Source organism: Pelophylax lessonae, assembly GCF_965119305.1.
Source record: "Pelophylax lessonae genome assembly, chromosome: 3".
Lineage (NCBI taxonomy): Eukaryota > Metazoa > Chordata > Amphibia > Anura > Ranidae > Pelophylax > Pelophylax lessonae.
In genome coordinates this window covers 244879389-244894608 of record NC_138770.1, presented here as the reverse complement: position 1 = coordinate 244894608, position 15220 = coordinate 244879389, and the positions used below count along the sequence as shown (strand labels likewise).

The window sequence follows — 15220 nt, the reverse complement described above, 5'->3', positions numbered from 1 at the left end:
GTGTGGGGAAACGCAGCCCTTCGGATAGATGTATGCTAAGTACGCCCATGTAAAAGATTCCTTAACCACCTCAATACTGGGCACTTAAACCCCCTTCCTTCCCAGACCAATTTTCAGCTTTTAGCGCTGTTGCATTTTGAATAACAATTGCGCGGTCATGCAACACTGTACCTAAACCAAATGTATGTCATTTTTTCTCCACAAATAGAGCTTTGTTTTGGTGGTATTTGATCACCGCGAGGTTTTTTATTTTTTGGTGCACAAATAAAAAAAGACCGAAAAGTTTGAAAAAAAAAAAAAAGTTTTTTTGTTTAGGTTATAAAATTTTGTAAATAGATACGTTTTTTCCTGCACTGATGAGCACTGATGATGCCGCACTGACAGGCACTGATGAGGAGACACTGATGGGGTGGCACTGATGGGGTGGCACTGATATGCAGCACTGATGGGCACTGATAGGTAGCACTGATGGGCACTGATATGTGGCACTGATAGATAGCACTGATATGCAGCATTGGTGGGCACTGATAGGCAGCGCTGATGGGCACTGATAGGCAGCACTGATGGGGACTGATCGGCAGCACTGATGGGCACTGATAGGCGGCACTGATGGGCACTGATAGGTGGCACTGATGGGCGGCACTGATCGGCACTGATGGGGGCACTGATGGGCACTGATAGGCAGCACTGGTGGGCAATAATGGGCACTGGTGGGCGGCACTGATAGATGGCAATAACGGGCACTGGTGGGCAGCACTGATAGATGGCATTGGTGGGCAGCACTGAAAGGGGGGCACCACTGGCAGGCTCTCTGAGCCCTGTTTGCCATCCCTGGTGGCCATGGTGGGCATCCCTGGTGGTCATGGGTGGGCATATCCCTGGTGGCTCTAGTGGCACCCCCTCCCCCCAGGGCTGCACTGGTAATCAATCATCTGATTACCAGCACAGACCTCCCCCCCCCCCCCCCCCGTGATCAGTGAGTAATTAGAAATACTCACTGATCACCCGGCTGCAGAATCGATCCTCTCCTCTTCTCCACACTGACAGGATCTGTCAGGAGGAGAAGAGATCGAAGCCGTTACAACGGCTGTATTGACATTACATGACGGCTGTGATTGGACACAGCCGTCATGTGATCAGGAGGACCAATCAGAGGGCCCTCCTGCCGAGTCTTGTTGCTCTGTGTCCTAGGGACACAGGCACATCGAGATCGCGCCGCTGCGCGTGCCCGCAGCGGCGCAATCTCTCTCCTTCTGAAGGACGTTCCGAAGGAGCTCCGATCAGAAGGACGAGACTCCCACCCGGCCGTATATGTACAATGGCCCGGGTGGGAGGTGGTTAAAGTGGTTGTAAACCTCAAACTTGAAATATGAACAAAGCATATCCCTCTATAGTGTGGGTCTCAATCCAGAGGACTAAGTGTAATTTCCGTCTGCTGCTTCATTCCTCTGCTATCAGCATGAATCTCTTCTGACACCAAGAGAAAAAAGTTGACAGAGGAGGGATCTCCAGCACACAGTCTATGATTGACAGCCTTGCCTCTATTCCTGTGTACTGAGCTCTGCAGTGTATAATGTCAGCTCTCCGCTCCCTTCCTTCTAAAAGATCAGACAAGCTGTATAAATGTTGCACTTTGAATGGCTGTAGAGAAGAGAAGACTGCAGATAAACAGGTACAATTGATGTAGGAGGATTTGTTTCATCTCTGTGTATCACCTGAGGCCAGTGACTTCACTGGGTATATGTAAGGGTTTACAACCACTTTAACCGGTTAAGGACCGCCCGCCACAGTTATACTGTGGCAGGCAGCCGCTCCCAGGCAAATCGCCGTACATGTACGGCGCTCACTCTCGGGAGGCTAGGGGGCGAGCGCGCGCTCGTCAGCGGGGAAGCCGATGCAGCAGGTAGGCGGCTCTGATTTTCGCCTGACACCCGCGATCGTTCCCCACTGAGAGAGAAGAACGGTCAGCTGTTGTAAACACAGCTGACCGTTCTTCTCCCTGCAGTGATCTTATAGCCCATGTGATCCTTCTATATAGGATTACATGTCTCTATGGTCATTTCAGAAGCCACACCCCCCCACAGTTAGAATCACTGCCCTAGGCTCACATTTAACCCCTTGATCACCCATAATGTTAACCCCTTCCCTGCCAGTGTCATTATTATAGTAACAGTGCATATTTTTAGCACTGATTACTGTAGTAATGTCACTGGTCCCCCCAAAAGTGTCAAAAATGTCAGTTAGGGGTCCGATCTGTCCACCGCAATGTCACAGTCCCGCAAAGAATCACAGATTGCCTCCATTACTAGTAAAAAAAAAAAAACAATAAAAATGACATAAATCTTTCCCGTAGTTAGTAAACGCAATAACCGTTGCGCAAACCAATCAAAATACGCTTATTGCGATTTTTTATTGTAACAAATATGTAGCAGAAAACAAATTGGCCTAAAATGTTAAAAAATTTTGATTTGACATTTTTTGAGAATATCATATAGCAGAATTTTAAAAATATTGTTTTTTTTTTTTTTTCAAAATTGTCGCCCTTTTTTTGTTTTAGGTCAAAAAATAAAAATTGCACAGGTAATCGAATACCACCAAAAAAAAGCTCTATTTGTGGGGAAAAAGGACATTAATTTTATTTGGGTACAGCGTCGCATGACCGCGCAATTGTCCGTTAAAGTAACACAGTGCCGAATCGCAAAATAGGGCCTGGTCAGGAAGGGGGCAAATCCTTCCGGTCTTAAAGTGGTTAAGGATCTCAGAAACATCTCAAAGTACAACATGCTGTATTTGGCCATGAACACAAGCCTCAGTTATGCTGTGGTTCTTTTTACAGTTCTTTTTCTCCTGTTATTTACCCTGGATGGCTACGTCTGTTTAAAATAGAACGTTGGCTAATCTTCAGTTACATGATACTAGTTTGTGGATGGAATGCCTAAACATATTTAAAGCAATACAGCTGCCATTACCTAGGATTTTCACACTCAACAAAGGTTACATGAATTATGCGTGTATAACCACAAGATAGCATACACAATGGATGGGGTATTCTGGGCCGTGACTCACTTTCAGCAACTAAACTGAATGATGTCATGCTGTGGTATGATATTAGTGGTCCTCTAAAAGGAATATTCCAAAAAAGAGTTAAAAAAAAATCTCTATTTAAGTATGCATTCTTAACTCAAAAAAGTGCCTTCTATTGTACTTTGTTTTGCTGATGTGATCCAATTTTCTGTTACAGGAAGTCACTGTATGTAGGAAGGTAGCCACCCTCTTGTTCCCGACATGGACTAGGGCTCATGGACTGTAGACTATGGGACTTGTATTGTATAAATGACCACAACTGATGTGAACCGCTCATTCCAAACAAACTAAAAGGGAAAAAGGAGAGGTTCTGGAACTCCTGGAGGAGGTTACAAGGAGGCAGAAAAAAACAGAAACAATTTAAAGTGGTTGTAAACCCTTGCATATACCCAGGGAAGTGACTGGCTTCACGTGATACACAGAGATGAGACAAATCCTCCTACATAAGTTGTGCCTGTCTATCTGCAGCTCTCTCTTCTCTACATCTGTTCAAAGTGATGAATTATAAAGCTTGTCTTATTCCGAAAAAAGGGGGTAGAGAGCTGCCCTCTGATAGATGATTGGAGGGAAGGGACACACCCCCTTCCACACAGCCCACAGGAACAGAGCTGAGGCTGTCAACCAGCAAGAGGTCTTTCCCCTGTCACCTTTTTTCTCTTGGTGTCAGGAAAGCTTGTCAGAAGTGATTCATGATGATAGCAGCAGACAGACAGAAGTGACACTTAGTGCTCTGGGTTTGAGACAAGTACACACTATAGAAAATGCTATAGAAAATGCTAAAGAATATGCTTTGTTCCTTTTTCATGTCTGAGGTATACAACCACTTTAAAAGAGATGTATTTTTTTTTTTTTTTAAAGAATCAAACTTACCTAGGTAGATGCAGTGTCCCCCGGCGCCTCTACACTGAGAACTGAGTGATCAAACACAGCCGATTGCTCAGTTCTCACAGCTTCCTGAGCAGAGAGTTGGTGAGAGGCTGAGAACTGAAAGATCAAACACCGCCGATTGCTCAGTTCTAACCGCTCCCTGAGCAGAGAGCTGGTGAGTGGCTGAGCTGGGTGCTGGTCCAGGCATATGGGTGAATCCCAACTTCATTGTCGCAATCTTGCCTGGGCCTGGTCTGGGAAGTGCTCTCTAAATAGCTAGAACTGGAACCTAGTTATCCAGAATTAGGTCTGGGAACTGGGTAAAAGACCTTGGTTTGGGAAGGTTTTAAATTTGACCATATTCCACCTTGTGAACTTGCACCAATTGTTCTGCTGTTTTTTTTTTTTTTGTTGCATAGTTCTTTCTTCTTGGTCCTGATTGACTGGCCATTCTTAAACTGTATATAGCCAATATGGTAATAAACACAGTGAAGTCACTGGGCATCCCCAAGCAGAAAGCTTCACAGGCCCCTAAACAGTGCTGGTGCAAGGATTTTTGACACCCTAGGAAAAAACCTAATTTTAAGCCCCCCCCCCCCACCCCACCCCCACTTGGCTTAGGCTCCGTTCACATGTAGGCGTTTTGGGGCGTTTTTGGGGAGTTTTTCTGCTCTAGGATCAGCTCTCAAAACGCCCAACAAGACAAATCCTATTCATTTCAATGGCCCCTGTTCACATCTGAGCGTTTTGACGCTGTGAGCAAAACGCTCAACGCTCAAAAAAGTACATGAGCTTCTTTTTGGGCAGATTACAGGCATTTTCCATTGGTCTCTATTCAATCTAAAAACGCTTGCACAAAAAACGCCTGTAAAAACGCCTGTAAATCGCGGTAAAAATCGCTGTAAAGATCGCGCGAAAAAGCTACGCTCAGGTGTGAATGTAGCCTTAGTGGCAGCGGCGGTGGTGAGATGGGATGGGATGGGTGGCAGCTGTGGGGGGGGGGGGAATGAAATGGGATGAGTGGCCACTGTGGTGATGAAAGGATTGGATCAGTGGCAGCTGTGGTGGAGGGGATGGGATGAGATAGGATGAATGGCAGCTGGTGAGGGGATGGGATGAGTAGCAGCTGTGATGGGAAGGATGGGATGAGTGACAGCTGTGGTGGTGTTGGGATGAGTGGCAGCTGTGGTGGTGATAGGATGAGTGGTGGTGAGGGGATGGTATCAGTGGCAGCTGTAGTGGAGGGGATGGGATCAGTGGCAGTTGTGGTGGGGGGATTGTATTAATGGCAGCAGTGGTGGGTGAGGGGGAGTGGGATCAGTGGTGGGATGTGAGGAGTGGCAGCAGGGATGAAGGAGTAGGGAATAGGATCAGCAGTGGTGGGATGGGATAAGTGGCAGCGGTGGTGGGATGGGTGGCAGCAGTGGTAGGGAATGGAATGAGTGGCAGCGGTGGTGGGGATGGGATCATTGGCAGCTGTGGTGGGGATGGGATCAGTGGCAGCTGTGGTGGGATGAGATGGGATATGAATAGTGGCAGCAAAGATGGGATGAGTGGCAGATGGGATTTGATGGGATGGGATGAGTGGCTGATGGGATGAGTGGCAACAGGTATGGGATGAGTGGTAGCAGGGATGGGATGGGGTGGGATGAGTGGCAGCATGGATAAGATGAGTGGAAGCAGGGTTGAGATGGGATGAGTGGCAGCAGGGATAGGATGGGAGGAGTTGCAGCAGGGATGGGATGGAATGAGTGGCAGCAGGGATAGGATGAGTGGCAGCAGTGATCGGATGGGATGGGATGAATGGCAGCAGGGATGGGATGGGATGAGAGGCAGCAGGAATGAGATGGGATGGGATGAGTGGCAGCAGGAATGAGTTGGGATGGGATGACTGGCAGTAGGGACGGGATGGGATATGTGGCAGCAAGGATGGGATGAATGGCAGCAGGGATGGGATGGGATGAGTGGCAGCAAGGATGGGATGGGATGAGTGGCAGCAAGGATGGGATGGGATGAGTGTCAGCAGTGATGGGATGGGATGGGATGAGTGGAGGCAGGGAGGGGATGGGATGAGTGGCAGCAGGGATGTGATGGGATGGGATGAGTGGCAGCAGTGATGGAATGGGATTAGTGGCAGCAGGGATGGGAGAGGATGACTGGCAGAGCTCCTCCCCCTTACCTCTATTGGTTATCAGCTAGAAAGTTGAATGTGTTCTTGTTCAGTTTCCTCCTCCTAACATTGCTTCTCTCTGGAGAGGATAGGCGGTGACAGTGCTCAGCCTCCCCAGCGGTGATCGAGCTGGCAGCGGCTGCCCCCCATCCCACACTGGCGAAACAGACAGTGGACACCCCCCCCCACAGTGGCAGAACGGGCGGGCGACTGCCTGCCCCCCTAGTTTCGGCCCTGGCGGCCTGGTTTGCCCTCTAGGCCGGCGCCTACCTTGCCTATAGGTGGCCCGGCCCTGCCCTTAAAATCACTGTGGGGAAGAATTTCTCTTAATTCTCAGTGAAGGACTAAAGAATGAAGGTTATTTGCTGGATTCATACTATTGCAGTGGGGGTTATTTACTAAAGCTGTAGAGTGCAAAATCTATTGCAACTCTGCATAGAAAGCCAAAGCTTAAAGTGTTTGTAAAGTCAGAAGATTTTTTATCTTAAGGCATTCTATCCCATCTGAGCTGTGGATATCTGCAGCTCCTCCAGGGTTACCATGGGGCTCTTGGCTGCTTCTCTGATTAATGCTCTCCCATCCCGGCCTGTCAGTTTAGACATGTGGCCATGTCTTGGTAGGTTTGCAGTTGTGCCATACTCTTTCTATTTTCAGATGATGGATTGAACAGTGCTCAGTGAGATGTTCAAAGCATGGGATATTTTTTTATAACCTAACCCTGCTTTAAACTTCTCCACAACTTTATCCCTGACCTGTCTGGTGTGTTCCTTGGCCTTCATGATGCTGTTCATTCACTAAGGTTCTCTAACAAACCTCTGAGGGCTTTACAGAACAACTGTATTTATACTGAGATTAAATTACACACAGGCGGACTCTATTTACTAATTAGGTGACTTCTGAAGGCAATTGGTTCTACTAGATTTTAGTTAGGGGTAACAGAGTAAAGGGAGCTGAATACAAATATACCATACACTTTCAGGAATTTATTTGTGAAAAATTTTGAAAGCCATTTATCATTTTCCTTCCACTTCACAATTATGTGCCACTTTGTATTGGTCTATAAAAAAAAACCCATTAAACATTAATTTACGGTTTTGGTTGTAACATGACAAAATGTGGAAAATTTCAAGAGGTATAAATACTTTTTCAAGACACTGTAGCGCTGTCCATGTCTTTGGAGTGTGGGAGGAAACCGAAGTACCCGGAGGAAACCCACACAGGCACAGGTAGAAAATGCAAAATCCAGGCAGGTAGTGCCGTGGTTGAAATTCGAATCGACAACCCTAGTGCTGCCACTAGCCATAGTTATACTCCAATGTAATTTAAATTAAAATTTAGACAAATGTACATGTGATGGATATCAAAACGAATAATCTATTTCTCGTGAGATAGAATGAACAAGCTGCACAAGCTGTTATTTTTTATTTTCATTTCAACTACAGAAGGGAATTACTGATAATTTTGTACGTGAACAAAGTGTTTGCAGAAGAAGAAAGACTTCAAACTACATTCTGGTCCCTAGTAAGGAAAGTTGTAGTATGACTCGTGTGGCTTTTTCAAGATTTCACGTCTATAATATGTGCCAGATATATCAGAGCAGATGGTACAGCAGATGCAAAATCTGAATTACAAGGAGAGCTAAAAACCCTTCCAGCATACAATAACTGCATGCAGTGCTTGAAAGCATTCTATTGTGCTAATATGCATGCTACTATCCTTTGTCATCTACATGAAAATTGTAAGATTTTACAGTAGGACTTTTCTTGGCCCAAGAAATGACATGTTTTACCAGACCCATGGCCTCCAAACCATGACCATCAGGGGTTTTTAAACTGTTTTATTCCGCTTTGCAGGAACTCTCTCTGCTCTAAATTCAACCGTCTTCTCCCTGGTCACCAATGTGTTTTTCTACTGTCCTTTTTCATCAGCGTAAGCCAGAACAGCCAAATCTAAAACACTACACAATTTTTAAATCTCAAATTGCACTTTATTTTTTATTGACATGTATGGGACCTAGTATGATAGGCTCTGCAGTATATGGATTATTATTTTTTATTGACATGTATGGGACCTAGTATGATAGGCTCTGCAGTATATGGATTATTATTTTTTATTGACATGTATGGGACCTAGGATGATAGGCTCTGCAGTATATGGATTATTATTTTTATTGACATGTATGGGACCTAGGATGATAGGCTCTGCAGTATATGGATTATTATTTTTTATTGACATGTATGGGACCTAGGATGATAGGCTCTGCAGTATATGGATTATTATTTTTTATTGACATGTATGGGACCTAGGATGATAGGCTCTGTAGTATATGGATTATTATTTTTTATTGACATGTATGGGACCTAGTATGATAGGCTCTGCAGTATATGGATTATTATTTTTTATTGACATGTATGGGACCTAGGATGATAGGCTCTGTAGTATATGGATTATTATTTTTTTATTGACATGTATGGGACCTAGGATTATAGGCTCTGCGGTATTTGGATTATTGATTCTAATAGTAATCTTTAGGAGAATTGGCATGATCTAAAGAGGTGTATCTACTCTTTTGTTTAAGAGCTCATACATTTAGTTTGGTTGTCCTCCATTATTTTTAGGTGGTGGGTGCCACAGAAACGTTCTTCTTCTGTGCAGTAGGGCTAAAGGTTGATAATTGAGAACATTAGGATCAATTTACTAAAACGTAACATATGTGATATTTATAAAAAGCAATGCATGGCAATTTTGTTTTCACTCTACTGCAGTGGTGTGAACTGAACTCATACATCTGAAGGCAAATTACATGGTCAATGTGTTTGGACTGTATTGGGCAAGGCAGCCCAGTGCAACACAATGCATATAGTGTGATTGGGCCTCAGTAATGATTTATGATAAAGAAAGGCCTGCAATGGTTATTTTCATGAGAAAAAAAAAAGTTCACAACTTTGAAAATATATCTTTTTGTTGAGAAAATTCTTGATACATAAAATAATGGTTTAAAATAATAAAACAGGTTTAAAATAATTTATATATCTAAGTGAAATTACACTATTCTTGCCTCACAACACAGCACAAACATTCCTCTGAGTAAACATTAAGGCCCCTTTCACACAGGCGGACCGTTCAGATCCGCCTGTCAATTTTTTTGGTGGATCTGAACGGTCCCCCATGCATCCCTATGGGGCATCGGATGTCAGCGGAGACATGTCCGCTGACATCTGATCCGATCTGTCAAATCTGGACGGATGGAAACCCTATTTTCCATCCGTCCAGCAGATCGGATGGGATCGGATGAGAACGGACCGACGGTCCGTTCCAATCTGATTTCCCCATAGAGATGCATGGGGAACTGACAGCTGTGTCTCCGCACACAGCGTGGAGACACAGCTGTCATCCTCCTGCTCAGCGGGGGATCGGCGGATCGATCCCCCCCTGAGAAAAACGGAGTCCGTCTGACGGACGGAGTGTGTGAAAGGGGCCTAAATGCACTGGGAAAGGTCTTTAGAGCTGACTTCCAGGCACACAGTTGAAATACATGTATGTGAACTGTGTTACTTGCTAAAGGATTTGTAATTCCGTTTAGCCAGTATAGCAATCCAGATACCCCTGCTACAAGGTCCAGCCAGGTCCTCAACCCACACTGCAGTAGTAGCACCTCTTGGTCAAGAAAGCATCAACAGATTAGTAACTGGACAATGAAAGAGAATCAGCACACTGATGAATCATCACTCTGCCCAGCCCTCCTGTCAGCACAGGGGCCCTATAGCAGAGTCTAACCGCCAATTACAGGGTGCGTGCTGAAAACTGCCGAAGGGGGCGAATACAAGACCAGTCACCCTGCACAAAGAGAAGGAGCAGCACTGACTGGTCTTGATACAGGAAGCTCCTGCATAGAGGTAACGTTTCACACTGGATTACTGCACAGATCTGGAAGAAATATACAAAGCACACCAAGAGTCAAGTAAGAATACACACGACTCTTATTTATTCAATACAGGCAGTGCTTTAAGTGGCCCAAAAGAGGTGCCGGTACTCTATTATAGCCTATACATTTTTTTGCCCACCCTACATCAGGGTCCCTACAGAGCACCCCCCCTGGCCTGGGCTGCGACTCCGGAGCAGGGGGACTCACTGGTGGTGACTGGTCTGGCTCTGGAGTGGGAAATATTCTTGGGGGGGTGCAATTGAGGGTACAGATGTCCAAAATGAGCATACTGGTACGCTAAGACGCATGGAGAGGTGGCGGTATGCTCAAGAGCCATATTTGGAAGTGGCGGTACTGAGTACCAGTGCATACCAGCCCACTTAAAGCACTGAATACAGGCAGTCTCCGAATTACAAACATCCGACTTACATATAACTCATACTTACAAATGGAATCAGCGTGATGTCACACTGGTCCCAGAAACCGCTGGGTGGCCAACTTGCTGCTTACTGGATGCTGCCATCCGGTCTAGTGGACCTGATAGCAATCCCACATCCCTGCATGGCCAGTTATACCTTCCCTATGCTATCCAAAACTTAAAAATTTTTTTGGCTGGAGTTACACTTAATAAATGTACATGTTCTAACCTACATACAAAGTAAACTTAAGAACAAACCTACAGAACCTATCTTGTTCGTAATCCGTTGACTGCCTTTATTGGGTTATCCCCAAGCTCACCTTATGTTTCTATCGGCTTCCTCTAGGTCAGTGATGGCGAACCTTGGCACCCCAGATGTTTTGGAACTACATTTCCCATGATGCTCATGCACTCTGCAGTGTAGGTGAGCATCATGGGAAATGTAGTACCAAAACATCTGAGGTGCCAAGGTTCGACATCATTGCTCTATGTACTCTGGTTTCTTCTCATACTCCAAAACATGCTGGAAAGTTAATCGGCTTCTGTCCAAATTGGTCCCAGTATGTGCGTGTATGCATATAAGATAGATTGTAAGCTATTTGAGGGCAGGGATTGATGTAAATGTAAAAAATGAAAAGTGCTGCATAAATTGCCAAAACTATATCAACACCTGTAATAAAGAATACAAGGGTTCTACAAAAAGTTTTTGCACTTTTTTAAACTCTTTTCATTAGGAATTTAAAAAACAAATGACATCACTTTTCTACATAGTCACCTACCTTTGCGATGCATTTTTCCTAGCATTGTACCAACTCTCAGACATGATCAATTACTACTCCTCATGCCCTCATCATTCCCAACGAAAATATAAAAGTGTGGAAACTTTTTAAAGACCCCTTGTAATATTGACACTAATGCAACTTTACCTTTCATTTTTAATGAATGATCACTTTCTTAGCATAAGGACTCATGCACATGATAGCATTTGTCTATAGAGCATACAAAAAAGGGTTGGTGAGGACAACCTGCTGGCAGCAGCCTGTCAAATTCAATGATAGGCTGAAATATGTAGCCATATACTTACAGGGCTGTATGTGTACTCTGTGCTCTAAACAAAGAAACACAGATACATCCCTGTATGCATACAGCCCTGTACATGAGTACTGCACGGATGTACATACAGCTGATGTGCATTTTAGTCTGTCTTTGATGTTGACTGGCTTCTGGTTGGGGACTCCTAAGTGCCAATGAGCACATGAGTACATGAGTACTACTCGGATGTGCATACAGCTGATGCGTATTTTAGAAAAGACAAAAAAGAAAAAGAGGGGCGCACCGACCTAGTGCATTACCATAAAACCATTTATTAAAATATTAAAATGTGTACAAAGTACTCACAAGACTGGTGTGATACAACACACATCAAGAATAGCATATACAGTCTCCAAGGTAGCCAGGTCCCAATTGTGACGAATGGACATGCAGATGGTCGCATGGGGCTGCTGTGGCTAGGCTGACGTGTTTCAGGGGCGAGCCCCCTTCCTCAGAGCCAGAAAAAATGCGCAGATGTGCCTCCTAGGTGCCAATGAGTACTGCTCAGATGTGCATACATCTGATGCATATTTGAGCCTGTCTTTGATGTTGACTGGCTTCTGGTTGGGGACTCCTAGGTGCCAATGAGTACATGAGTACTGCTCAGATGTGCATACAGCTGATGCGTATTTGAGCCTGTTTTCGATGTTGACTGGCTTCTAGTTGGGGACTCCTAAGGGCCAATGAGTACATGAGTACTACTTGGATGTGCATACAGCTGATGCATATTTGAGCCTGTCTTCGATGTTGACTGGCTTCTAGTTGGGGACTCCTAAGGGCCAATGAGTACATGAGTACATGAGTACTACTTGGATGTGCATACAGCTGATGCATATTTGAGCCTGTCTTCAATGTTGACTGGCTTCTGGTTGGGGACTCCTAGGTGTTTTTTACTCTGTGAAGGTCCATGTGCATGAATCCTAAAAATGATTTGAAATGAAAGAGATGACTTGTTTAAATAACTGCATGCCGATTGGGTGAAGTTATTGCAGAGATTCTAAGAGCATACAGTACAGCAGATGACTCTTCCTCGTTGAAGCTAAGTTTACGATATTTAGTAGCGGCGATAATAACTTTCTGCAGAGGTCACATACAAATAAATTCCACTGTCACCAAATGAAAACAGAGCAGTGATCTCTTGATATAATTTTCTGTATTCCTAGAATGGATATCATTTTGCTGTTATTACATTTAATACATTTGAAAATGAGAAAGGCTTTGTGGCCTTGCTGTTTATCTATGGCAAGCTGCCTGGCCTATATTCTTCATAAACAGAATTTAATTTTCTTGATTCAGGTGACAGAAATCTGTAAAGCCGAATCAATCATCTCATACTAACCTTCCATTGGGGTATTATTGTCCGGCCGGTTCGCAAACACCACATCCACATACTCCAGCTGCAGCCTCTGCAGAGAGCCCTTTAATCCTACAAGCAGAAGAAAAATGAAAACATACGGTGAGAGAAGAGCTTAAAGGAGATATTTACCAGACATCTCAGAAAATCACTTCATCTGTCCTGAATTGCTCTCTCCGAAAGGCACATTTCCCAAAGTGTCAAGGGCACCTAGAGCACACCTGTCAAGTAAATGTTTGAAGATAAAGGCTGGTCTAGTTAAAGGATAACTGTACTTTAAAAATTAAATAAGTCCTTTAATGCAGTGTTTCTCAACCTTTTCACAGTTAAGGCACCCTTCAAATTTATGGACAGGGAACCCCATTCTGAAATGTAAAAAACTATCCTAATAGCCTTACACAAAGAAGCAACATCAACACATAGGACACACAACATTAGAGGTGATTTTTTCTTCCAAAGCAAATACACCTATGCACACTGGTACTGACTAGTATACCAATCTTTCTCTTCTCCCTCAATTTATCTCCATCAGTCAGCTAATGTCACCCCAGTGCTGAGGGAGAGGGGCACAGGAGGGTCAAACAAGGATGCTGTGGAGGCAACAGGCATCCTTCTTATTATCTGTAGATGTCATTGGTTGTTAGGATGTCAGTGTCTAGGAAGTCGTAATGGTGCATAATAAAAACCCGTGGCTTTGTGTAACTAAAAGGCAGGCTTCATCCACCTGCTGGCTTGTATACAACTTTTGATCATTATTTAGGCATTTTGCCAAGGCACCCCAGAGCAATATAAGTCATTACAGATAGTGTGCATGATACTTTTAAATTGTTATTAAACTTTGGAGGAGAATCAGACCTTTAGACTGTTATAAAACACCAGCATGTATGGCTGTCACATGAAAGCAAACACTTGGCTCTGCTGAGTGTTCAATTTTTTGACCAGTGAAGAGGGGTGCAGGAGGGGCTTAAGGACCCCTCTAGCATTACATTTGGTTAACCAGTATTAACTGCACAAGGTTTTTAACATGTTCTCCTATTCCTCCTTATTCACCAACAGACATGGATGAACTAGCTGATGGCTGGGTTGGAGGCAGTCATGCCATTTTTGGGTATCTAAGATTGGCTCAAGTGAAGAACAGAACTGGGTAGGCTAATATTGGTGAAAATTTAGGCATTTGGCTGTGAAATATCTCACATTTCTTGTAATAGTATATACACAATACAAAGTGATGTTTTCATATTGCTTGCAAATAATAATGCAGCCATAACTTGCCTTTAAACTTTCCCACTGCCTAAGTAGTTCTTTCCCATCCCCAGACAGCACTAGACCTGTACCTGCCGTATGCACCCTACTGAATAAGAATGAAGACAATACCATCACCAGCAGTGAGAGCAGGTGATATGCCCCCCCCCCCACACACACACACACACCTTAATCATTTAGTTGTAATCTATTATTTTGCTATATCACAACACTATTCATGACATATGTACATAAGTCTGGTTCTAAATGACTTGCGTGTGCCACCTGCTGGCTGCAGATGGTACTTATGAAATATTCTCATATAATTGTTCATTTTATCTGAATTAAGAAAATACATGCATAAACACAATTTACTCAGATTATTGGTATTGGTGTAAACAGCAAAGGGTTACAGAGCCACTGTAAAATGATTTTATAGTTTTGTTCCTTTTTCCTATTAATCTTAAATCTTATGCTGTCGTTTTCTCCAGCGTCTCACTGCTGTGCACTGTCACTCTGGCAGAAATCCAACAAAGTAGACACAATTCTCTGACATGTTTCTTTTTAACAACCAACCATCCTGCTGTGCTTTTAGAAGCAATAGGCACGCATGTCCTGACAATAATAGTTATCACGGCTGCTGACTAAGACCTTTTAGTAGCCCTGGAAAATAATAAGAGCAAGCAAAGTATGCAACCCCCCACCCATTTCATCATATTCTTGTCAGCGAAAAAAAAATATCTATCATGCACTGGGTATGTTACAGTAGTGCTTTTTCACTAGAAGTGCTGATGTGTGCAGAGCTGGTATTTTCACTGGCTGTGCAGCAAAGGATGTACAACTCAAGAAAGCTAATGCTCTTAGAGACATCGGTCCTTCTGCTGAATGCCAGAATAACAGTCTGCTGATACTGAATATAAGATATACCTTAAAGGTCAGTTCAAACTATTGCACTGCGGCAACAAGTGCGGTACCACATCGCGTCGTAATGCCCTTTAGGTCATTGTCACGCCACCAAATTATGGCAATGCATTTAACCTGCAGAGTGCTGAAATGCATGGCAAGGCA

General features: G+C 44.1%; 1 protein-coding gene across 2 annotated transcripts in view; it reads right to left on the bottom strand.

Moving 5' to 3' along the window:
* KCNAB1 (potassium voltage-gated channel subfamily A regulatory beta subunit 1) overlaps positions 1–15220 on the bottom strand; it is a 551426-nt gene that overhangs the window by 68034 nt on the left and 468172 nt on the right. For both annotated transcript variants that reach the window (XM_082251304.1, XM_082251305.1), the window contains exon 8: positions 12896–12982. In XM_082251304.1, the coding sequence (XP_082107430.1) occupies positions 12896–12982 (87 nt within the window). The remainder of the gene's footprint in view (positions 1–12895; positions 12983–15220) is intronic.